General features: G+C 41.7%; 1 protein-coding gene across 1 annotated transcript in view; it reads right to left on the bottom strand.

The window, feature by feature from the left end:
* Window positions 1-26,306, bottom strand: part of LOC306763370 (A disintegrin and metalloproteinase with thrombospondin motifs 2-like) — a gene marked incomplete at both ends in the record, with an annotated part of 142,533 nt that overhangs the window by 5,815 nt on the left and 110,412 nt on the right. Inside the window, 17 exons of the mRNA XM_079250156.1 lie at window positions 866-995; window positions 1,291-1,498; window positions 1,624-1,759; window positions 1,858-2,014; window positions 2,106-2,269; window positions 2,385-2,465; window positions 2,976-3,099; window positions 3,192-3,325; window positions 5,058-5,218; window positions 15,062-15,207; window positions 15,293-15,406; window positions 16,511-16,531; window positions 17,216-17,348; window positions 18,723-18,866; window positions 19,064-19,169; window positions 20,342-20,498; window positions 22,430-22,513. Coding sequence (XP_079106282.1) covers window positions 866-995; window positions 1,291-1,498; window positions 1,624-1,759; window positions 1,858-2,014; window positions 2,106-2,269; window positions 2,385-2,465; window positions 2,976-3,099; window positions 3,192-3,325; window positions 5,058-5,218; window positions 15,062-15,207; window positions 15,293-15,406; window positions 16,511-16,531; window positions 17,216-17,348; window positions 18,723-18,866; window positions 19,064-19,169; window positions 20,342-20,498; window positions 22,430-22,513 — 2,200 coding nt within the window. The remainder of the gene's footprint in view (window positions 1-865; window positions 996-1,290; window positions 1,499-1,623; window positions 1,760-1,857; window positions 2,015-2,105; window positions 2,270-2,384; window positions 2,466-2,975; window positions 3,100-3,191; window positions 3,326-5,057; window positions 5,219-15,061; window positions 15,208-15,292; window positions 15,407-16,510; window positions 16,532-17,215; window positions 17,349-18,722; window positions 18,867-19,063; window positions 19,170-20,341; window positions 20,499-22,429; window positions 22,514-26,306) is intronic.

The following is a 26,306-nucleotide window of genomic DNA, read 5'->3' as shown; positions in this document are numbered from 1 at the left end:
TACCTGGTGGTTACTTGTAAAGGGTTTAACCGTTTATCATGCACTCACTGAAATACTTGAAAATAAACATTTTCAAACTTAGAAAATAGTTTTATTATAACACTTGATGATATCACAAGACTTTAAAACGTAAATACTTTATTCTGAAATAAGAAAAGTTATACAGTAATGGTATTTTTTTTCTTTTTTTTAAATTTTATGCCAAATGCCGATCTCAGAGAAGTAGCTGAGATGTAGCCAGATGTTTAATGATTGGTGTGGAGAACGCAGTGTGCTTCTATGATTTCATGGATTAGCATGCAGGGGCATTTTGTATATCCAACGAAGTGATTAAATATGATCATTTGCCTAATAAAGGGTTACAGGAGCTAAAGTGATAAAAGGCAACAAGAAGTGCTGCAACAATACCAGAAGAAACACAAAACAAGAGTTTTTTTAAGCATTAAATCACATGAATTTATTTATTTCCACAAATTAAATCATAAATCTCTAAATAAGCATAATAATCTGTTACACTTATTCAGCTTTTTCTCTTTCCTTCAGATCAAAAAGTGAGTCTAGCCAAATCCAGACAAATGCGGATCTGTTTTATCCTTTGAACAGCTACAAGACTGGAAAGAAGTCTCTTATTCTGCATTTGCTGGCTGAAACTCAAACTAAATATTGTTCATCAATTCAATTGAACTTCTGGTTAAATCTGCTTGAACACATCCAAACAAACCGAAATGTTGTTGTTTCTTACTAGATAATATTCTACAAAACTTTACTCTGCTGTGCAGATTCGACTTCTTATTCTGTCACTTACATAACTTTAAAACTATTTGTTTGCCTGGAAGGCTTTTATGAAATGGAGTTCATCACTTACTGGGACATGGTTCTAGTCGGCAAACTCTGATTGTGTCCGGTTTACTATCCAGGCACAGTCCGATGGTGTTGTCCCTGGTGTGGCACAGAGCCTGCCTCTGCTGGGTCCCGTTACCACATGTCACTGAGCACTATGCGTACAAGACACATATACACACTAATCACAAATTAGTTGGTAAACGGAGATGAAATGGTGAAGTGATTTCATAGCAACACAAAGGAAACAAAGAACCAAAATAATTATGACTGTTTCATTTATAATTAGCACCAAATGTGATCAAATCTGTTTCTCAGAGAGGGGTCAAACCTGCAGATACAGACCCGAGGCAGTCCTGTGATGTTTGAAACATTTTATTAGTTAAAATTTAGGATTTTTAAAAAAAAACTTTTTAGTTATCCTGAGCCCCTGTCACATTACCCGCTTACCTGTGACCAGGGGCCAACTCTCCATTGGGTGGGGCAGAGAAGTCGGTTGCAGGGTCTGCGGGTCTCAGGACGGTCGTCACTGCAATGTTTATTGTGGATGTGGCGTGTGGTGTTGTCATATGAGGGCTGGACACAGCTGACTGAGCGCACTTGCATCCCTGTCTTTCCGCAGGGTTTGCTGCAGTTCTGCCACTCCCCTGTCACCCAGCTGGAAGCAAGAAACAAGAAAAACAACAGCATACGGAAGATGAAAATATCAAGGTGGCGTCTGAAAGAAGAAAAAGCTGTCGGAATTCATTCTTTCCAGCTGGTGCTGAATAAGAGGATGCGTACATGGGTGGGGGGCAGGGCTTCTGGTTGCAGTCTCTGATGTCTCCTTTCGGCTTCATGTTGGACTTGTTACAGAAGCTTTTGTGAACCATTTTGCTGTCAACTTTTCTTCTGCAGCCATATCGCAGGTACTGCTTCCCTACAAGGTGGAACATTACACAAGCATGGACAGACAGACGGTCAAGCGAAACACAGACAGGCGACCTCACAGGTAGAGTTTTCCTGACTTTACTGTACCTCCACTACAAGGCTTTGAGCAGTAAGACCATCTCTTTGGTGCCCACTCATAGGCACTGTCCTCAACCAACATATTGTTTTGGATGGCAAAGTCACTGTCCATATTCATCATGTACTTGTAGGACAGATTCACATCTTCATCTCCATGCAGTTTCATCTTCAAACACAAAGACCAGCAGGAAATCAGTCACAAACACAATAATGTGTAACAAAACTTCAATATTAAGTTGATTCATATTATTTTGTACCATTATTTGAACTCCATGTCTGAGTGGGCCGGTACTCTGAAGGGTCTCCTTGTCATTGTCATTCTCATATTCCCACTCCACACCCTTCTCTATGACTGAGCGGGATTCTGGGAACTCATTTTCCCAATTTAAGAAGAAAAGTCCTGAAGCCACGTTCTTTATGGCTAGAAAAAGAAAAGAAACAGAAATTCTCAAAAAAAGAGAAGAAAAAAAAGGGAAATATAGATAATACATAACCATGAATATGAAAGAAAAATAACATGATTTAAAATAACTTACCGAGGGTGTGTGTGGTGGCTTTCAGCTCTTGGATTAGTAAATGTCTTGCTCCCCTGGGAATTTCAAGAACTTTGAGGAAACCTGAAATGATATACTCATATGGTTTGAGGTTGCAAAAATCATCAATCCCCCCCATTTTCCAAATCAGAGAATCTACTTTACAGCTTCCTGACAAATATCCCCAGGTAATCTGGTAAAGATGTCTTTCTCACATCAACCAGATAATCTTACTCGTGGATTAAAATCCCTGCAGTTCTCACTATTTTCAGCTGGGAAAACAGAGCATTCCGGGAACTCTGCCGGGATGACGTAGATCTGTCCTGACATCAACCATTAGCTAATACACTTTACATGACCTCATGAAGTTTGATGTAACTACTTGGCAATGCTCATATGGAAACATTCAGAACAGATCAGCCAAAGGTTTAGAGTCAGTTTCAGATATCTTCCTCTAGAGGGCGATGTTTAATCAAACATGACAAACACAAGGACTCCGACCAACTATTTTTCCTGCTCTCATCATACCGATCATCCAGTTGGGATCCAGTTCAGTTTGTCCCAGACTAAAACACATTAACTGTGACAGTTTACCTTGCTTCTTTGTCGTCCGTGTGATTGTGTCTTTGAAGATTTTGCAGCTGGAATTGTCCCCTCCACACACCCCACACTTGTCCTCTTGCTTTGAGGAGCCAACCACGCCGTCACAGCCCACTTTCTGTTAACCAGAACATGGAAAGTTTCACAGTGTCTAGATCTTAACACATGCAGAGGTTTTGCTCTGAGGTACATGCTTGCAATGCTGCTCACCTCACACTCCCCACGCACACACACGCTGTGCGGGTCCTTGTATGAGCAGCGAGTGCCATCCAGGACCATCCTCTCCATGAGGACCACATCCCGTATCTCCTTAGACTGGCAATACAGGTGGCAGCGTTTTTTTGCTAGGGGGTAAGCATATTTTCAGAATTTGTAAATGATAGTGACAATGATGATTTCATTCTTACAAACAACATGATTTTTTTTTTTTTTTAAGTTGTGAATGAGCACTCTGTGAGTCAGCATGATACTATGTCTCATTGTGTTTGTCTGAGTGAGTCATACTACAAACTACATGAGCCCCCAGAGACAAAACCTGGCAGATCGTCCCAGCGAGAATAAACACTCCTACTTCATCATGCAGATGGTCACAATCCAGAGACCTTGTCTTCTCGAGCTTTGATACTAATAAACAGGTGGCAGACATGCTACAGATCTGATAATTGGGTTGGATTTGAGGGAAAAACACATTTTTTTTCCAAGTTAAAATGAGAACACACACTAACAATGTTAAGATACTTGTTTAGTCATTTGAATGGAGTCTCCTTTTGTCCTGATTTGGACACTGGTGTTAAGATTTATTCTAGTATCAGAATGAGACACTTAAAGCCACTGTTCCCTATCAATTGCATTTTTTGTTGTGTTACTTACGCTTTAACACAAAAACACAGACATAATCTTATAGTTTAGACCAGAGGTGTCCAGCTCCGGTCCTCGAGGGCCAGAATCCTGCAGGTTTTCTATGTATCCCTGCTCAGACACACCTGATTCAAATTAATTAGTAGTAGAGCTTAATCAGTTGTGCAGTCATTGGCTGTTTGATCCATTTAGTGGAAGCTAGATGTGTTGAAACAGGAATACATGGGAAACCTGCAGGACAGCGGCTCTCGAGGACCGACTTTGGACACCCCTGGTTTAGACCAAAATGACTAATGTCACAGAGTTATTTTTGTAAACACATGGTCTTACAGGGAGTTTCAGAGCCACGTGTGATCTCCCCTGCATGAGGACAGTAAAAACTGAAGGGTTAGATAAATGGCTCGTTGCCTCCCTTTTTGTGTTTCTTTCCTCAGGAGTAATTTCCAGTAAATCTGTTGATGTAGGAAAATCCCCACATGGAAAAATAATAATAAAGATTTGTCAAACAAATATTACATTTTCAGATCTGGAGCTCAGAAGGTGTTTTCATTTTCTGCTTCCCTTCCAAAAAAAAAAAAAAAAAAAGGACAGGAAAAGTAATTTGGTTTGGTTAAAGCTTGTCTGGATAATAGGGCATTTAAAAAGTAATAACTATCTAGAAAAACAGTTTAGGAAGGCCTAGTTTTTTATGACTACTTACAGACAGGATGAATCTGATAACTTGTACATGTTTTAGTTTGAAAAGTTTTTAAAGGTGCAGAGAGATTTGGGAGTCTCACACAGGGATATATAGATTTGGGCTCCGATACTAAGACTACATAGATACAAAAAGGTGGAGGTGGGACAAAGTTACTAAAGTTCAAATGACTTCAGAAAAAAGGTGGGGAGGAAGAAGACAACGTGGCTGTTTTTTTTTTTTTTTTTTTTTTGAAGGGTTTATGTATTCTGTTACTGCCACCAACATCTGGCTGTAATGTCGAGTGTGAGCACAGCTTTGTGGTATGACAACGCCCTCTCATAAAAAACATGCCACGTCTTTGAAAATCTTTGTTTTTATACAAACAAACAAACAAAAAAAGAATTTGAACTCAGTGTTTGCACCTTCTTTATGGATTTAATTTATATCAACAGCACTTATTATTCATCATTTCTGGATTTTCATTCTCAGGTTGCTTTAATATTTCCCTCACAGCACAACATGTGCAAGTTCAAACTTACAGTCTGGGTGTTCATAAGGCAGCCAGTGGTGCTTGTTGCTGGGGTCAAAAGCATGGCACTGATCCTCTCTTGGATCGCTGTAGATATCTTCACACTCATTGGTGTTGCACATCTGGAACTGGTACGTTGCCCCCATACAGGGCAGGCCTCCTTTGTCTGGTCTGTGAGGATGGCAGCACATGAGACACAAAAGTTCAGCGGTCTCTTGAAATGACCAGGTGCTTTGTAAACCTGAACAGATAAAGGCCAAAATCCAATTACAATTAAACTTGTGCTGGATTAAGTTGATCAGAGTCGCAGATGATTCTGTCCTGCTGATAAATGTGGTATACTTGCGTATCTTTTATCATGCAGAAGGTGTTACTACATTGAGCTCGCCTGTGAGGGAGCTAAATGTAGTAATTACAAAACATGTGCCCACATACACTTACAGTCCTGCTTGATTCACATGCTATGCTCCTTCTACACTGTTGTCATCATGCAGCACAGTCATTCAGGGATTACTGTAATCTACAATATATGTGTGTTATGTTGTTTTTCCAGCCAGAATTTGCCCAAAGTCTGTTATTGTAACTTAAGTGGGAGATTTCTAAAATGGATCACTGTATGTGACAGGAGGTTTTATCAATTAAAAAAGATAAAACTTAAAGCAACACTTCTGAGCTTTGGCAGAACTTTGCAGTTTGGCATTCCCCTGATGTACATTGATTCAGAATATGTCTTGCATCCTGTCTCCTCTGTGAGCTCTCCCCGGTAGGTAAAAGTCAGTCTGACATTGACTCATGTCTTCATGTATTTCTAGCTCTCTCACTTTTTCCCCTTCAGATAAGGTCCTTTTGAGTTTCTTTGCTCAATCATTCATGGTGCATATTTAGCCGGTTTGTTTCTTTCTAGCTGCTGATGTGTGAAAAACAAGCCAAAGAGCACAACAAAGCTGTCATGTAACGTTCAATGTTGTCAAGAACGGTTTCTCAGCTCTAGGATGTTGAGGGGTAATGGTGGCCCAATTAATGTATAAAATGAATGTCAATGTGTCATCACAGAGGGTCAGAAACTCAAGATTTTATGTTCAGAAACTCATGTAGTATTACATTCATGAATTTATGAATCAGAGCCTAAAAGAAGGAATATTTCCAGCACCTTCTGTTTTTGGACATTATTCAAAATTAAGTTATGGTTTTGACTTCTTACCTCATTCCTTTTAAATCTTCATTCATAAATATCTGAGTCTAAGTTGTGTTTCTGAACAGCAACAGCAAAGTAATATATGTTTACACTATAAAAAAAAACAGGTGAAAAATGGTTCTTTGCATTTTTTAACAATAATAATGTTTTCAACAAATAGTTGACATTACAGTTTATAATACAGTAACAATACTGAAATGATTTGGGTGAATCTCAGGTTTCTACGTAATGTATAATTGGATATGTTCATAGATTTACTGTGGCAAAACGGCTTTTTGAGGAAGAGCAATTTACGAGGTTTCTCTACATGGTGCGTAGTCAGTTTACTAACAAATGTTTGAATAAATATTAAAACTGTATACAGTTTTGATTTTAAACAGTTTTCTGTCATTTCAGTACCAGTTCTATGGTACCAGTTTACTTTTGCGTGTGTTCAAAATATAACAATCAGTTTTTCTAAGCGTTTTTAGCCTTTACTTTGCATATCCAACTCCCTGGTATGTGTGGTCTCTTTCTGAAATCCACCGCAAACGTCATTTTTCAATACACAAAAATACACAAAATCCAGACATAGGAAAATTTCAGAAACTTATGGTGTTGCGGCTTCCTAAAGCATATCCTTTAGCCGCGGAGAGTTTAAGGCTGGGTCCTGTAGATTGTACATTTGTGACGCGCGAGAAGGCTATTGAAACATAACGCTGAGATCCAAAGATGCGTTTTGTGCATTTATTGAACAGTGCGCACAGAGGATAACAACGGGCAGGATGGATTGGCGGATTATTGCAGAATTAAACAGAAAAATGTAAATGAATGAGTAGTACAAGGCGGTCAACAAAAAATACGGCTCCCAGCCCTGACTCTCTCTCTCCCTCGTGCTGCAGGTGAGTGAGCACCTTAACACTTCCGTGCCATACACACGCCCACACTCACGTGAATCAGTGCCTGCAACACACACACTCTCTAGCGCACCCTATACACCATATGCTTTTGGCATTCTGTCTCCTACACACCAGCCCCTAATTATTAGGTTCCACATAATAATTCACATTTCATTATACATAATAGGAGACAATCAATTTCATCATAAATTTCAAATACATACAATTCATGCAAACCTTTAAAGTTCATAGATAGTCCACACAGGAAGGTCTGTCTTCTGGTCATCCTTATGACCAACTAGTCCATAGTCCAAAAAAAAAAATTAGTCTCGATGTTCAAAAAAAAATCCAAGTTCGAAACAGAGTCATTGTGGAGGTCAGCAACGTCCTTATGCTGCCTCCTCTGCCTCGAGCAACAGACAGACTTTAGATATAGGTCTGTCTAAGCAACTGGTTTTAGTCTTAATCCCCACTTGACGAACAAATCCTTTACGATCCGGAAAAGTTTGCAGCACACGTCCCATAATCCAGGAATTGCGAGGCGCTGTACTGTCCATGAGTAGAACCAGATCTCCTGCGACAAGGTTTCTCTGGACTCCAGCCCATCTCTGTCGTTCTTGTAGCAGAGGCAGGTACTCCTTTGTCCAGCATTTCCAGAAAAGATCAGATATATACTGAACTTGTCTCCATCTTTTCTGTGCATACAGGTCTGCAGTTTGAAACTCTCCAGGTGACAATGAAGGCTGACTTTTAAGCAGTAACAGGTGGTTTGGTGTAAGTGCTTCCAGGTCGTTGGGATCTGTGGAGGCTTTGGTGATGGGCCTGCTGTTGATAATGGCCTCAACTTCACAAAGAACTGTGTGGAGTCCCTCCTCATCCAGGCGTTGCACTTTTAGAGTGGAATTCAGGACTTTCCTCACAGATCGGATTAGCCTCTCCCACACTCCTCCATGATGTGACCCAGCAGGGGGGTTAAATGTCCACTTTATGCCCTTTTGAAGCAACACATCATGCACCTGTGCCTGGTTCCACTGCTCAATTGCTGTTTTCAGCTCACGTTCTGCTCCCACAAAATTTGTCCCGTTATCAGATCGGAGCTCACGGACCTGTCCTCTTCTGGCTATAAAACGCCTCAGAGCATTTATAAAGGAGTCAGTATCCAAAGAGGGAGCCACCTCAATGTGTATGGCTCTCAAAGCAAGACAGGTAAATATGACACCGTATCTTTTCACTGTACTCCTCCTGCTTCTCACTTCGAAGGGTCCAAAATAGTCAACACCTACACAAGTGAATGGAGGTTCATCTGGCTTGAGTCTTTCTGTGGGCAAGTCTGCCATCTGCTGGTAAACTGGGGTAGCGTTATGCCTCCTGCAGATGGTGCATTTAGACAGGACTCTCCTGATGGCAGTGCTTACTCCAGTCATCCAGTATTTCTCCCTGAGCTTGGACAACATATGGTTGCGTCCATTATGTCCAACCTCTTGATGAATTTTTCTCAGCAACAGGGTAGAAATGTGGAGATCCTTTGACAAAATCATCGGATGTTTGGACTCCAAAGGCAGTGCTGCTTTACTGAGCCGACCTCCCACTCGCAAGACTCCATCCTCCAGCCTTGGACACAACTTGTACAGGTGACTGCTTTTCTTTACACTCTGGCTCTTTTCCAGACACAAAAACTCCTCTGAAAACTTTCTTCCCTGACAAAACTGAATTATGGCAAGTTCAGCCTTATCAATGTCCTCCACTGTAAGACCCCTCAGGACAGCTGTGGTTTTAAACATGCACATTTCCTGCTCCATTCTTCTCTTTTGCTCCATACTCGCTTCATTCTGGTTGGCTGTTAATTGTTTCCTTTTCCTGCTACAGGACAACAATTCCTTATATTTCATCCACCATGCCACAGCTTTCTTCGGTCTGATCCAGGAAGAATAATGATGGATCAGATGTGTAGTGTAGTATCCTCTCCAATCTGCACAGCATTTATAACAGCACTTTTCTTCACCTCTGGATCATCCTGGGAGAGAAGGCCCACAGGTTCAGGACTCACAGGCCATTCTGCCTCCGTCTGGCAAAGAAACAGAGGACCTGTTAACCATAGCCTGTTCTTTAGAAATGCCTCCACTTTGACTCCTCTGGATGCCGCATCAGCTGGATTAGAAGCTGTATCCACATATCTCCACTGAGAAGGGTGAGATGATTTTAGTATCTCTGAAACACGATTGGCAACAAACACTTTAAATCTAGTGGTTTGATTTCGGATGTATTTCAGCACAGAAGCACTATCAGTCCAAAACACTGATTCTTGGAGACTCATGTGCAGCTCTTTTTTCCACATGACGTCCATGCGACTGGCCATTGTTGCAGCAATCAGTTCCATTCTTGGGATTGTAATGTTTTTCAGTGGGGCGACACGAGCCTTTCCCATAATGAAAGCACTGTGCATTTGGAGGTTCTCATTCTGTAGGAGCAGATAGGTGACTGTGCCATAGCCATCCTCACAAGCATCACTGAAGTGGTGTAATTGAGCAGTAACAACATTGCCAAACTCCAGAGGTTTAAGACATCTTTGTAGTTCAAAGTTGTCCAGTAGGTGGAGCCCTTGCATCCACTTTAGCCATTCTTTGGAAACAGCCTCTGGTATGGGGACATCCCAACCAACTCCTCTTCTGCACAAATCTCTCAAAATATGCTTTGCAGTCAGGACAAGAGGACTGAGCATTCCTAGAGGATCATAAATAGAGCTGACAATTGAAAGGATACCTCTGCGGGTGAGTGGTCTGTCTTTCAAAGTGATTTTGAATTTAAAAGCATCAGACTTGATACACCACTCTACTCCCAGCACTCTCTCGATGGGCACAAAATCCGTCTCGAGGTACAACTGCCTTATACCCTTAGCTCTGTGGGGCTCTGGAATGGCCTCAAGCACTTCTGACCTGTTACTGAGCCACTTCGTTAAACAGAATCCTCCTTTAGCGCACAGAGACATGAGTTCATGTTGCAGGGCCAGTGCTTCCTCCTCTGTAGCAACTGACACCAAACAGTCATCCACATAGAAGCAGTGCTGCAGTTTATTCACTGTCTCTTCCTGGAACTCATGTCCAAAATCCTCTGCACACTTCCTAAGAGCGAAATTGGCGCAGCTTGGAGAGGATGTGGCTCCAAAGAGATGCACCTGCATCCTGTATTCACATGGGGCTTGGCTCAGGTCTCCTTGTGGCCACCAGAGGAATCGCAGCAGGTCAGCATCTTCAGGGGGCACGCGCACTTGATGAAACATAGATTCTATGTCCGCCATAATGACTACAGGTTCCCTCCTGAACCTGGTCACAACTCCAATTAGCGAGCTGGTTAAATCGGGGCCTTGCAACAGCTGCTCATTCAGCGATTGTCCTTTGTAACTGGCACCACAATCAAACACAACACAGAGTTTTCCTTTTGTCGGGTGGCGGACACCATGGTGCGGTATGTACCAAACCCGGCCATCATTCCGGTCCAGTTCTACCTCAGGAACCTTTTCAGCATAGCCTTTAACAAGGAGGTTATTAATAAAGGTGTTATACTCCATGTGAAACTCTGGATCCTTTTGGAGCCTCCTCTTCAGGTGGTATAAGCGCTGTTCCACCACTTTCCTGTTGTTTGGCATGCTGATGTCAGGATTTCTCAAAGGCAGGGCGACCTGGTAGTGACCATTTATGTGCTTGACTGACTTTGTGGCCATATCCATAAATCTCAAGTCTTCTCTGGACAGACCCACTTGTTCCTCCACAGTAGATTCTGGAAAGTCCATCTTATATTGCTGTTGCCACAGTTCATCCAAATTTACAATGGACACACGGTTCACAGTTACTGGCTGCTCACAGTAATTGGCCTCTCCACCGTTTCCTGTCAGTGGTCCGTTTACTGTCCAGCCCAGCACCGTCCTTATTGCATAGGGTCCATTGTTCTCACTGCGGATGACTTCCAGCGGTTCCATGGCTCGTGGGACATTTGTCCCTATCAGCAACTCAATTCCAGCCTCAATCTGTGGTAGGGTGAGATGTCTTAGATATGACCATCTTGTCAGGTCCTTATTTGTGGGTATGTTTGCTCTGTGTACTGGCATTGCTAGCTGAGTATAAGCCTTTGGCAGGTTGATGAAGGTATCATCTTCGAGTGCTGCCACCTCAAGCTCTGGCACAATATAAGTGCTGACCAACTTTTCCTGGCCCATTGTTCTGAGAAGGATATTTGCTCTTTTCCCCGACACATTGAGCCTCTTCATCAGACCTTCTGTGCAGAACACTGCCGTGCTTCCCTGGTCCAAGAAAGCATAGGTGAAGATGATTTTACTGCCTTTCTTTGCTTTAACTTGGACCGGTACAATAGAGAGCTTGCAGTCCATCTCACCAGCCCCTGTAAGGCCACTGGAAACCAACGTGCCATGCACTGGCACCTGGACACTTCTCTCAGCCTGTTCTGCATTTGCACTGTCCTTATGGAGCACAGTCGGGTGTCTTTGGCCACACTTTGAGCAGGAAATCTTCCTTTGGCAATTTTTGCTGATGTGTCCTATACACAGACAGCGAAAACAAGCACCATTTTCCTTCAGAAAATCAATTTTTTCCTTGTGGGCCATTTTTTTCAACCGCGCACACACATCCAATGTGTGTCCTCCAGTGCAGCAGGGGCAGTTCTTCTGAGCTGGTGGCTGTGAGGGTTTTGGTTTGTCCTTAGACTGGGGCGTCTTCTCCACAGTGGTAGCAAAGCTGGTTCCTTTGATGTTGGAGCGTGGGTGAGGTTTGGACTTATTTGGTCTGATGGATGGAACAGTGTCCTGAATGTTTCCAAACACAGGGTCAGTCAAAATTTTCACCTGTTTTTCCACAAAGTTAGCAATGTCCATAAATCTTGCTCTTCTGTTGTGCTTTTCCTGCAGGTCACATGCATGGTACCTCCAGCGGTCTCGGAGTTTGTAGGGCAGTTTTTTGATGATGTCCAACATATTTGAGGGGGTGTCCAAATCATTCAAATACTGCACATCCTCCATGGCGTTGCAGCATCCACGCAGGAAGAGGCTGTACTCCTGGAGGGCCTTGACATCCTCTGTTTTAATAACTGGCCATGACAGAGCTCTCTCCATGTATGCTGCTGCCACCTTCTGCTCATTGCCATAGTGCTCTCTCAATAGAGCCTTTGCCTTCACATACCCTCTCTCTGAATCAATGTGCTGACAGCTCCTTACCAGCTCTTTGGCGTGCCCTTCGGTGTATTGCTCAAGGAAATAGAGTCTGTCAGAGTTGTTATGTGTATTTCGCTCAACTCCATTTTCAAAGGCTTTAATGAAGGAGTGATATTTGAGTGGGTTACCATCAAAGGTGGGAATGTGCCTTTTTGGGAGTGCTGAGAGGCATTGTTGTTGCATTAGAAGTGTTGTGATTTCATTTTGTTTTCTCATTATGTCCAACACACTGTCACTTTGTAAACCTTTGGTGTTATTAGAAAGGTTTTCATGGGTCAAGTTGGGCATAGTGTCTTCAGGAGTTGTTAGAAAACGTTGCAACATGTAAGGAGGACCTGGAGGCTGTTTCAAGTCAGGTAAATTGGTGACTTTAGGTTTCACAGTAGGCTGCGTGGTTTCAGCTGCATTAGGCATTGATTTAATAGGCTGTGATGGCACGAATTCAGTTGCATTGACATTAAGTTGAGGTTTTAAATGTGTCTTTTCATAATAAGAATTCATCCCATCAGAAGACTTTGATTTACTACCAACACTGCTTTGTGATTTTAAAGAATTTAATTTTGCCTTTCCCTCAGCAATTTCATTTTCCAGTAAAAATTGTTCTCTCCTTTTGCGTAGCTTTAACTCCTCTTCCTCCCATTCAAATTGTTCTCTCCTCTTGCGTAGCTTTAATTCCTCTTCTTCCAATGCATGCTTTTCCATTAATGCCTTTTGTTTTGCTGCTACACGTGCTATATTTGCTTCAGTTTTTGAGCGAGCAGATGAGCGTGAAGCTGAGGATCTTGAATGATGTGAGCGTGATCTCTTGGTTGTATTTGAGATGCTGTCACAGGGCTCAACTTCATCCTGAGGGTCTTGTGCAGTGGGGACAGGTAAATCATTGTTTTTCTCAACAGGAGTTTGTTCCACATCATAATTTTCATTAACTGGTTGGACAGGAATTTGGTTTTCAAGTGATGGTTTATTTGAGATTTCATGCTCATTTTCATTCATCCATTTTTCAACTTGGTCCTTGAATGCATCACAATAATTCATAACGCTGGAAAACCACTCGTTTTGTTTTACATGTTCATCATCAGGAAGTAGTGGCAATAATTCATTGTGCAGGTCAGTGGCTTTGTTACACAATATGTTCACTTCGTCCATCTGCGAGAGGATTTCAGGTGCATTTCCCTTTGATTTCAAGAGCGCTTTTATTTGCGGAATAAGCGCTTTAATTTTATTGACCGCACTTTTGCGCTCGTGCTGAAGCCGCTCAATCTTGTTTTCCAGAGCTTTAGCGGTCAGTTTTATTTCTCTTTTATCAGTTTCCATTTTGAACATTCAAGAACAACATTTATTTGACTCAGTTCCTTTAGATTTTATTTTGTGTGGAGCAACACAATCACAGTTCATCAAAGGCGCATTCAAAATCCATTCGTTGACATTGCGTTTTAAAATTCATCCAAAGCTTGCATTTAAAATTCATCCATAGACATTGCATTTGAATTCATTGATGTGCAGATTCAATCCAAACAATTCAACAAGCAATAGGCCTTCAGACAACACCAGTGGCCGCGTATTTATGCCACAAAGTCCCGACATCACAATCAAATAAAGCACGGAGCAAGTGCGCCACCATCGATGCGCTAATACAACCAGCGTAAAGCATCCATTCAATATTTCATCCGTATTAAACACAATATAGTGCAATCAGAGCGGATTCCTTAATCCACAGACAAACAGGTTCAGGCCTACCTGTTTCCAGGTGAATGGGTAGCGTGGTGTAGTATGTGGCACTTAGCTGCAGCTCCGGCTAGGCTTTGCGTAATGACTTGGCGCTTTGGCGCTTGTACACGGCCTGGTGATTTTCATTCAGTGCCTTTTTTTGTTGACAAAATGTTGCGGCTTCCTAAAGCATATCCTTTAGCCGCGGAGAGTTTAAGGCTGGGTCCTGTAGATTGTACATTTGTGACGCGCGAGAAGGCTATTGAAACATAACGCTGAGATCCAAAGATGCGTTTTGTGCATTTATTGAACAGTGCGCACAGAGGATAACAACGGGCAGGATGGATTGGCGGATTATTGTAGAATTAAACAGAAAAATGTAAATGAATGAGTAGTACAAGGCGGTCAACAAAAAATACGGCTCCCAGCCCTGACTCTCTCTCTCCCTCGTGCTGCAGGTGAGTGAGCACCTTAACACTTCCGTGCCATACACACGCCCACACTCACGTGAATCAGTGCCTGCAACACACACACTCTCTAGCGCACCCTATACACCATATGCTTTTGGCATTCTGTCTCCTACATATGGGATTTCCCACAGGAAGAAATGGACACGACAATTAAATACAAACACACCTGTAGTCTTCCTGTGAGCTGCTCCAGCTTTAATATTGAGGCACTGAAGTAAGGTAGTATAGAAATATATGGGAAGAAATGCTAATAATAAAAATGAAAAAATCAAGGACTACTAAGAAAATGCCTTTTTTCACCAATACCTATTTAGCTCTGCTTGATTCACCTCTACTCAGCTTAGTCTTCTATTACAACTGAGTACCACCTCAAATTTGGTTGGGGCCTTTATAGTAGAGCCAAGCAGGTGTAAAAAAGGTGTACCTGTTACCAGGTACTACTACCTGATGGAAACCCCTTAAAAACTAAGTTTACCCAAGCCAAGTGAGAATTTCAAATCAATAAAGGTCTTTATTTGAAAAAAACAAACAAAAACATACTCATACCTTGGATTGTCACAGTCCCGTGTACGAAACTGCACTCCTCCCCCACAGGTGCGGGAGCACTGGCCAAACTCGCTCCATGAGCCCCAATTTCCATCTTGTTTCAGGATGTCTGCAGTCAACCAGACGCAGTGACCTTTAAAGCAGTGCTACAATAGACCAAAAACATGTAGGCCAAACTTAGTATATGGAAACAGTGCATCAGCTTATTTATTTTCTCTTTTGTTTCAGTACCTTCCCATCCCCACACATGGTTCCGTCAATGGGTGGTCCTTTCTTGGTCTTGCAGAAAAATGGATTTTCTGGGTGGCTACACCACAGCTGCTTACATGGGTCGAATGTGCGATACTGTGGGGCACAGAGAATGTTCTTATGATCATAAACCACAACTTTCATTGAAGGCAATGGGTAACACGTCAGCCATCATGAAGAAAGCTGGGATGAAACTAAGCATTAAAGAAAGGAAAGTAGAAATGGAAAGAGGGATATCACAACACTAGCCACCACAATAATATACCCAACAATCAAAACACTGACCCTGAGCTGAGCTGCTACACTGGACACTGTGCTCCACTGAGAAACAGACAGTCAGTCATGCAAACTTAACCAATGGATGATTAAGAGAGAGACAAGTGTCTCGCAGTGAGACGGCCTGTGGTTTAATTACGCCATGAGGGAGGTCAGAGGGCAAAATGTTAAAAAGCCAAAAGATGAGGTTTCAGTGACCTATAAAAAAAAATTCTTCCGGACACAGACGGAGGACCAGATTCACCTCCTTGTTTGGTATGAACCAAAGATGAGGAACCCTCCAAAGTGACCTGCAATCAGTGTCTGAGGGGGACATGCCCTCCTCCCTCCTTTCCACAGACTTCCATACCTACCATGACCCCAGGGGGCCTTTACAGGTCAGAGGGTGAGTCACACTCAGTGGCTAAGACTGTGGTAGGTAATTACTAGTTACATCAGACTGGAGGATCCTAAAAGCTGATGCAAAACATGGAAAAACAGCCTCTGTTCTGGCAAAGTGCTTTCTCCTTGGATGGGAAAGACATCTCTCCAACATTTTCCACTCGTTTATAGTCATGAGAGTGCCAGTATAATGAGGCTCTTCCAGCCAGTGCTGCTGTGATTTAACACAGATTTGCAGAAGAGGATCTGGGGTATGGTACTGATCAAGTGTTGGACTGCACCATAACCACCACACTGATGAGCCTGTAGAATCACCATGTTTTAAGCTGTTGTGTTGGCAATTTCTATCTTTTGGGAGCATTTTAGAATCCTGCAGACCAATATCCAAAATATGACAATGGGTAGAACAGAGAAACAAAGTACAGTAAAAAGAAAAGGAGCAACGTTGCAAAACACTTACAATTTTAGAGGACGAATAGAAAAAGAAAATCTGAGAAAATAAATGACGGGCCACAAGTCCTCTCAGAGGTGGGGTAACCTTACCTGTGGTCCTGACTTTTGTAGCTGAGGGAAATGAGTTTGACAAGAGAATAGAGGGTAATCAAGCAAGGTGTGCAAAGCCCCCGAACAAGCCCTTAGTCAATCAAGCAACAGCTTTGCAATAGCGTGCCACAGTGGCTTCACAGTCACAAAGAAAGTACTGGAGGGAAGGTAAAGGTGCCAGGCAAGACGCTGCAGCTGGGTGAAGCATGTCTTGTGTGTGATGTTTTGTGAGTGTGTGTATATATAAAATACTATTTGTGTTAGTCATGTAAAGGCACTGTGGTAACAAGGTAACTGTGCTGCCATAATGAATAAGGTATAATTTTAAATTAACAATAATAACAGAGAAAAGAAATAGCTATCAAAACCAATTACCTGCTTTTAAGCAAGATGTCAATCCCACCAGTGGCCGGGAGAGGAAACAGAGGACATCAAAAGAATGTGAATAGCTGCATATGTGTGACTGATTTCTTTCCAGTATTAGCCAGAGTTCCCATGAAAAGGTGTTTACCACAGTGAAGTTCAACAAATTCTGTATTACCTGAAGACAGCTAATACAAAGTGCTTCATAAAGATGTAAAAAAAAAAAAAAAAAACTTCTCAGAAAATAAAATTACACTAAAGTTCAAATGTTGGAGATGTTTCCCTCTGTATCTTGGCAGCGTTACTAAGTGAAGCAAGTGTCAGACACCAAGGATGTCTTACCGCGGTGCACATCGTGTAGCCCACACCGAAGTCAAAGCGACACTGTTCATCCATGGAGTAGTAAAAACCAGGAAGTTGAGGCAGTGATGGCCAGTTGTGGTCGAACGGGTCATCACGAAGACAGTCATATGAGCTGCAAGACAAGCCAAGAAACTTAGTTTTGTCTCCTTTCGTTCATTTATTCCTAAACAGACCTGATAAAGAATTACTGGTAACCAGAATAATCTGAACAGAATTTGGTGTGTTATTAAATACAGTCATGTCTTGCTGAACAGGAATAATAAAGGACTTGCATGTTACATAATTAAAAGTACAGCCATAAAATGAACCCTTGGAATAACCACTGACAAACTTCTCAATGCTGCCATTGGGGAACTATTTCGCCCTGAAATGATGTGGAAGTTAACCAATCATTGTGCAAAGCTTCTAGTCGCACCATAACACGATAGTCCTGCCACGTTTTACTGTTGAGAAAGATTTTTGTTTTATTTCCTCAATTTACTTCCTAAAAACAAACTGATGCTTCAACAAAGAGCTTTACTGTGGTCTCTGTCAATTAAATATTACTCCAGAAACATGGCTGACCTATAAAAGGTTTTTTGGGTATTAGTCTTTCCCTTTGGTGTTTTTCACATTTCAGTTGTGACTTGGTGCCTTATTTGGGGAATTCTACTGTGTACTTTGTGCAGCTTATAATGCAGGTTGAAACTATTGCTCCAGACTGCTCCAGGTCAGCCTGAGGCTCTTTAAATGTCATGCATGGTGTTTTTCCACCATCTCCACTAAATTTATGAGACTTCTCTTGAGCACTCCTTCCTGAAAGCATCACAGCAGTTCTATGATCGTGAAAGAAACTTGAATTTTAATGTCTTTGGCAATCTTCCTGTATTCCTCAAAATTATTCATTTGATAGCTTATCATGTTGCCAAAATTGTGAGAAAGATACTGGAAGCTATCAGCCGGATTTTATGCAGCAAAGCCATCATTTATTGGGTAACTTTGGTTGTGTAGATGCAGAAAACTAAGCACAGATGAGTCTTGGTGAAAATGACCTGGCGGGCGCCAGTTCTTGCTTCCAGATTACATTTTGTGTTTGCATTTTTTTTTTCCACTAAATGAACACCTTTTTCCTGCTAAAGATAAAACTATAGCAATGATATGAAAAACTTTATTTTCAAATGATGTATTTACAACTCAGAAGTGCCAGTAATTCCTTTTGACTTTAATGTCTTTAATTAGTTAACCAAACGTAGCGTTTAGTTGCTGACTTTGACTTTCATAACATGAAACTCACAAACATTTCCTGGCAGTAAGGTCTCTACACTTTGTGACAGTATACTGTTTAAATATGAACTAATGTTAAAGACAATAAATACTTACAAATAAATAAATAAATAAAATTCTAACTGAATGCAAATTCAACATTCGAATGCTGATCTCCAGAAGTCTGTCTATTCAAATCCAATTCTAGCTGAGTGCCTGCGTGAACTGAGTGTGTTTGTCTCACTGAAGGTAGCGTCCCAGCTCCTGCATGCTACATCTGGACCACTGAAAGCGGTGGAAGGCTGCCTGCACCAGTGGAGCCATGATGCTCCCCAGGTGCACCTCATCTCCACAACGGTTTCCCTGACCATCGTGCTCCATTCCCAGCCTATGGACATGGTAAAAAAACAGAACAAAAAGGAAATTATCCCTATTATGAGGAGGTTCCTGCCTTTACCCCAAGAGTTAAGGAGGAGGCATTGTGATAATTTAGTGCAAATGGTAATGAGTCAACACACTTTTTCAAGAGGCTGCTTTTGTTTAGTCTGTTTCTGTGTTATGTTGAAACAATTTTATTCCACTTACACATGTCCAGTCTCATGTGCCACCACAAAGGCAGACGAGAAACCATCCTCATGGTTCAAAGTGCAGCTCCTCACTGGGTGACACATCCCTGTCACTGGGGCATAACCTGACCAATCAGGATAGAGGTGATATTTAACTTTTTTTTATTTATTTACTGTTGTGAAATCCAAAAACAGTTCAACAAGTTCAACAATAATAGAAACTCAAATTGAAAAAAAAGGCAGTTTTCTAAACTGATCAGTCAAGTTGCTGTTTAGTTTCATTTTACTGTCTGTTGGTTTTGCTCATTTGAATGAGTAGTCTTTAACACAATTTAAGATCAAACTTAGCACTTCCTTTTTGATAGATCTTCTAAGTTAGGGATAGTCTAGCCAGTAAAGCTGCCATAGGCCTAGACTGTTGTGGGATGTCCCATGATACACAGAGCACTTCATTTTCATCTCTCTGCTCCTTATCTTCCATGTAGAAAAATATAAGACATATAAATATTGGCATCAATAACGCATTTCTCCTCATTCTGCAGGTCTTTCCTGTTCTCTCCAACCCAACCAGTTCAGACAGATGACTGTTCTCCCTGAGCCGGGTTCTGGTGGAGGCTTTTCCTTCTTGTAAAAGGGAGTTTTTTTCCCTTTTCACTGTTGCCTTGTGCACGCTCAGGATGGATTGGACCAAAGTGAAGATTCAATTTTCCTTAACTTGGCCATTTATTATGAATTGGCTATGAATTGATGTGTCTGAAAAGTGCCCTGAGATGACATTGATGTGAAGTGGTGCTATACAAATAAAGCTGAATTGAACTGAATGGAGATGTTAGCCCAATATAAACTTTCACAATGAACACACAGATGTGCCTGTATGAGTCCTAACCCTAAACCATTGGCTTCCACCTCTACACATGCCAATCACGTGCTCCCTGCCTGCTTGTCTTTCCTCTACTGCTTTTAATTGTGAAGCTGTGGCTGTGCCTTCACTGTAAATTGATTTTTTGCAGCTAAAGGCTAGGCCCAAGGGCAGCTGAAGGGCTTCTGGATAGCTGGGCCACTGCCTTCAGAGGCCTCTCTCCTGGGTCTGACTGTTAGCCTGTACTCTGCTGCACAGAAAACCGCCAACCACCAATCGCCAAAGCCACAGTACACTATGCAGCTATATGAAGCACAGGAAGAAGGAGGTGACTTCCCTTTGCGTAGCTATGATAATTCCAAGTGTAAGCATGGTATTTCAATATATATGCTCCAGTATATGTTAAACAAATTAGATACTGAACATGTCTTCTTGTACCCTGCATGCCCGTGGGCCCGAATTCCTGTCGTGTGAGGAAAATGGCATGATCATGATATTCAGCATCCCCCGTGTCTTGCTTCTGCTGCAGAAAGGCCCAACGGCACACATTCTCCAGACTCTGGGACGGGTTTCCCAGTTCAATCAGACTCATGGACTGGAACAAGGGTAAAGGGAGAAGAGAGTTATTAAGAGTACGCAAAAAAAAAAAAAAAAAAAGCAGATTGTTATTTTAATTTTCATACAATATTTCAGTCAGCCGTGTAGCGTCAGTGTCTCAGTGTTTTTTTTTCAATTTTTTTTAAATATAACCATATTCTGAAAACTCGTATTACACATGATCACAAACAAAACACACATGGACTTACAGAGGCAAAAAAAACCCCCAGTAAGAGATGGATTATTTCCATTAAAAACATTACACTTTACAACAGGCTGACTATTAATGAGAAATTACTCACAGGTCCTTCAGATCAAATCAACTCAAATCAAACTTTATTTGTATAGCCCTTTCCGTGCTTAAAAACAATACAAAGTGCTTTACATTATAAAACAATTGACATCAAAATAGACAAAACACTAACACACATACACATCCCCTTTCACCCACCCACAACAACCCTCACCCATGCCCTATTAGCCCCTGTAACAGTTAAAAGAAGATGAATGGCCAGGTGCATTTGTACCAGATGTGCACCAGATAAGGAAACAATATTCTCAGGGAGCCTCTACACAAAGGGCTACCCCCACCCAAGACCACCCAGGCCATCACCATGGGGGCCACCCGGGTCCGGGCAGACAGGACCCACGCCACAACTGTAAGGCTGCAGCGCCGGATCCCGACCCACCAGACTGGGACAGCCCCCACAGATGCCCATAATTCCTTTAATTAATCTTCACCTTTAATCCCCTTCCTAATTAGGATTACTGCTTTTTTTTTCACCTATCCTTCCACACTACATTCTTGTATGTGTAATGATTTCTTTTTCAACTTTACTTCTGCCTTTGAATTTTTTTTTTTATATATAGCTCACTTTTTGTAAATCAAGTGTCAAGCTGATTTGTGGATTTTTTTAATATGAGGAAGCCATTTGGCCTTCCTCTGCATACATAATGGAGTATGAATTTTGCACTCTGTGCAAACCCCTTTAGATAAGTTGTACTAGACCTGTCTTTTGTTTCCTGCAAATCATCAGTTGCTTGTGTGCATCTTAAAACCTATTTTCATAAACTTCCAAAATGTGGATTGCGTGGAAATGTCATGTTGGACTGCACAAGTGAAATGTGGGTGTGTGAGTGCGCCTGCATTCAGGGTCACACAGCCAATCCGCAGGCTGTCTGGGTGTAGCTTTGTTGCTATGGTAATTGGGAATGATGGACAGCCAGAGCTTTGACTGAAGCTGCATAAGAACTGGCCCAGAATGACCATTGTTTAGCGTGCATGTTTCCACAGTTCTGCTGGGACTGTACACATAGCTACAGTAGCATAAGCACATCAAATAACACCAATATAGCCTTAAAATCATTAATGTCATCCACCAGGGTAATCCCAGCTGGGCTTCTCTTTCTACCATATCGGGTTTTCCTGTCAAAGATGTCCAGATCTAGTTACAGTTATATAGAAAAAGATGCTACTCCTGATGTCCAGTTTCTCTCTCTCACTCTTTATGAATGAGGGAGGGCTATCATTGATTGTTTATCTTTGTCTGGACTTCCCATGATTCTGTGCTGCAACCTACTGGGATGAATGCTGATTGCATAACGGGCAGAGTTTGTGTGCTTTGGTGCTGAACTGTGAAGGCGTGCGACTTGGAAGTACTCCCTTGGGATGCTGCATGCTTTTAGTTCCTCTTTTGCTTAGTCCACTGGAATAACAGGTTCTGTGCATCAGCGTGTGCTGATGAGTGTGCATGTGTGTCTGTGTGATTGTTTGTGAATCCGTGCGTATCTGATGGCTGCAGGTAGTTAAAGTGATTGTTGCAAGACCCTGGTATCAGAGATAGTGCTGACAGAGCGACAAATTGTCAATATTTTGGATCTGTGTCGAAGTCAACTTCTCTGTAAAACCAGTGTCTTATCAGGTCTTACCTTGCCATAACCCAGCATGATGATCCGAACCAGAACCACATTGATTTTTGCTCCTAAGGACTCATCATGATAGATTTCATTCACCTGGTGACACAAAGAGAAACACCTTGAGGAAATTCAGTTTTAAGTAAAAAAAAAAAAAAAAAAAGATTAAGAGCCCAGTTTTGTTTGCTCACTTGGATCAAAAACCGAGGTAATTTGATCCACTCTTGTTATACTAACAAGTTTAATGCAGACAAAATGCCTTTCCCACCCCAGTCCCTCACTCTAATTGGGTTTTATCTTGTTTGTACAGGAATTCCTACTCAGTTATGAAGGGATAGTTGTTAGCAAAGTCAGTTTTGTGACAGGTTAGTGAGGTCGCAGGTTCTGAGTGACTACTAACAAGCCTACTGACTTTTGAATTAGTAACGTGAAAGCCCTGCTGCAGCGTAAGCCCCTTCCCCATCCTAAAGAACACATGAGATGCATGGTCCTCACAGAGCACCAATATGTGAAAAGTGCCTTAGAATTGAGCTGGTGTGGAAACAGTCATCTCATCTTGGATACCAACTAAATATATAAAAGTCTTTATGTATTTTATAATTGAAGTTTATATCAAATCCCACTAATATTAGTGAGTAGCTGTAAAATGAGAGAATTCCAACAAGGAAATGAAGATTAAAGTTACCAAAGCTAGATGTAAAAGGGCAGCACAAGAATTTCTAATCAGACTGGTGCATGTTTGACAGGTTTATTAACAACATGGTCCTGGAAAAGCAGTAGAAATATGTGGATGAATGCTCATCTTTGCTTTTTTGTTTATTTTTTCATACTTTGGGAGTATTGCGTATCAGTTTGTGCATCTTGTCTGTGTTTCGGTCAGAACTGTTTTGAAAATGTGAGTTTTGCTTTAAGGTGTTCATTAAGTTATAAGAGTAGAATTCAGTGCTAGGCTCTTAGTGTCATTTTAAAGAAGTTTAAATATCTGTGCTGGTAATTGTGTGGGTTATTCTGTAAGGGTTCTTGTGGACTTGTTGGTTTCTAATGAATAGATCAATAAAAATTACATTTCCTACAACAGAGAGAAAAGTGAAGACATGATAGGATTGTCCTCTGCCCTTGCCTTGCTCTGCAGAAAACTGGATGTGAAAGTAGTCAACCAATACCTCTCTGTTCCTTTGCTGAACTTGGCTCATGTTATTAATAAGCTAAGAAAATAGCTGTAAAACATCAGGTGGCATGAGTTATGATTCATAAAACGTCAAAATAATTTTCTCCTCCTTGCTTATATAGCGTCCATAACAAAGTTGTAAAACATTTATAATTTAGTTGATAATCACAGTTAAACAAGTTGGTAATTATTTGTTGTTAAGGATGCATTTTTTAGTAGAAGGGAAACAACCACTGGACCAAAGTTTGCCATAAGCAATATATCAGAGATGAGAAGGAGCTAAAAAAAGAAATTCAGACAAGAGCAAGGAACTCTGTTTCCCATGAGCACAGACGAACAGGAGATGAGGAGGATGCAAAGGATGGAAAGTGCCTAATGCAAGGAAACAAGGTAATGTGTGACAAGGGAGATGCAGAGAGCACTCTGTTGGCACTCACACACACACACACACTCACACAAAAAGCCAAAGAAAGCGAGCGAGAGAGAGAGAGGTAAACTGGCACTGACGTTGAGGCCTGCTGTCCTCAGTGGCTGTGTGTGGTGCTTAATGAGGCAAAGGGATGTAAAAACAGACAGACATAATGAGATGGCTGATGGACATGCTGGGGAGAAACACACATGCACACACACAAAACATACACTCAGAGAGGTACAGAGATAAGGAATATAAAAAGAGTGAGAGCTGAGGAATTTTCCGTGTAGAGTTAGAGAGGCAGAAGGAAAGAGACAAAACTGAGCACAGAGGTGAGAAGAAGCACAGAGGGAAAAGGATAAAAAGGGAAATGCTTAAAAAAGAGGAAAGAATGCATTCATTGAAAACAAGACTGCATAAGTTGCGTGAAAAGGAATATTTTCTATGAAAAGAAGGATAAGTTTGAAACAAAATCAGATTTTTTGGTCTGTATGCAGTGCAACACTGGAAACTTGTTTTTACTTTAGAAACGTGATGGAAAAAAAAAAAAGAAAAGAAACGTGATGGAATTGCACTTTAGGTAGTTAGTTAACCAGAAACTGGAATTTTACATATATATCAGAAAAATCTAAATATGTCATGTTTGGTTATCAGCCTTTTCACCAAGTGTAATCAGGGACAGCCAGCATTTGCCAGCATTTTCAGTGTACTCATGAAGCAGCTTCCCTGGAAGCTGCTTGTTACATTAAGATGCTGACATATTGTTGGCACGTGTGGCTTTGCAGGCTGTAGTTACAGGCTGTGACAGGACTGTGATATATGACTTGATGGAACATTTTAACAATTGCATCTCATGAACAATTCCCAGTCAATTTCAATTTTTAAAAGTACTGAAAAACATAAGAGCAAAGATACTGATTGAAGGTGGGAGCGCCGCTTGTCTTATGACCTGATGCGACATGATTGTTCTCTGAAAGCTGGTCCCAAGTCTGGATAAATGCAGAGTGTTGCATCAGGAAGGGCATCCGGTGTAAAACATACTGAGGATTTGCTGTGGCGACCCCTTTGGTGGGACAAGCCGAAAAGGAAACAATAACAACATATACAGTAGGTGACCAGTTTAAATGGAGATGTGTTGATGATGTATTAGTCGTTGATTACGTCCTAAAACTGATATTTATGTAGCATGAACAAGGTGTATGGGACCACCCATCTATCTTCTGCTGCTTAACTGAGCAGAGACAATGTAGATAGCAGCTTAAAGGAGGGAAGCCCAGACTTTTGTTTCCACTTCTTTCAGTTTATATGGGGAATCCCAAGGCTTTCCCAGGTCGAGCTGCACAATATATCGCATTGTCGTCACTGCGTACGTGTATGTTTGTTTATTACCAATGGCAATAAATTTAGGACTCAGCTAAATACGTACAATGCACACAAGAAGCTATGCAAGAGAAAAATAATAACTCTCAAATGCAGGCAAAAACCACACTTGTAACATTCACAAAAAGAGGCAAGATCAGTGACTGCAGGTTATTTGTCAATAAGATGGCACGAGTCTAGCATGAATTAAAGTGCTATTTAAGTTATATGTTGAAATTGTATTTTATAGCGAAGAAGAGAACACAGAAAACACCTCGTATAGAGAGAGTGAGAGAAACATACATACATAAGCATGTACATATGCATGTACACACATACACACAAACATATATACGCATATATGCACACATACACACATCTATACACAGAAGCCAACCACAGATTCATGGTCCCCCTGCAGGAGGACAAAGCCAATAACTGTCAGGAGCACCAGAAACTAACAAGTTAAATATAAATAAGAAACATACAATGAAAACTAGCTGCTGTTAGTGAATAAACCTGCAGGATGACTCAGTGCCTGTGTCACATGTAGAACATACAGAGTGGAACGTGTTTGGAGAAGAGTAAGAGTGTCAATGAGATCCCGCCCAAACAAAGGCAAGAGGCAAGCCAGGAGGACCCTAAGACCCAGGCAACCAGAAGCTGCTCCCAAGAGCAGACCCCAACCACCCCATTCCAAAGCCAACCATGCATCAACCCAGGAGGTATCAGAGGGGGCCCCCTGGCAGAGTCCTCCGCAATCATGGGGAACAAGTCCCAGTGGCTCCAGACCGGCAAAGGTCAATCCCGCCGGGTACTGGTAACCCAGGGGAGAGAGAGCGCGGGCCCCAGGGCCCCAAGAGCCCAAAAGCAACCCCCCACCCCTAAAGGCCGAGGGCTCAGCCCACATCAACAGAGAACCACCACCGGGCGGCAGCCAGGCCGCACCCCAG

The sequence above is a fragment of the Telmatherina bonti genome (assembly GCF_933228915.1).
Source record: "Telmatherina bonti genome assembly, chromosome: 12".
NCBI classification, from domain to species: domain Eukaryota; kingdom Metazoa; phylum Chordata; class Actinopteri; order Atheriniformes; family Telmatherinidae; genus Telmatherina; species Telmatherina bonti.
Note: the sequence above shows the minus strand (reverse complement) of the source record. Positions and strands in the feature narration are given on the sequence as shown.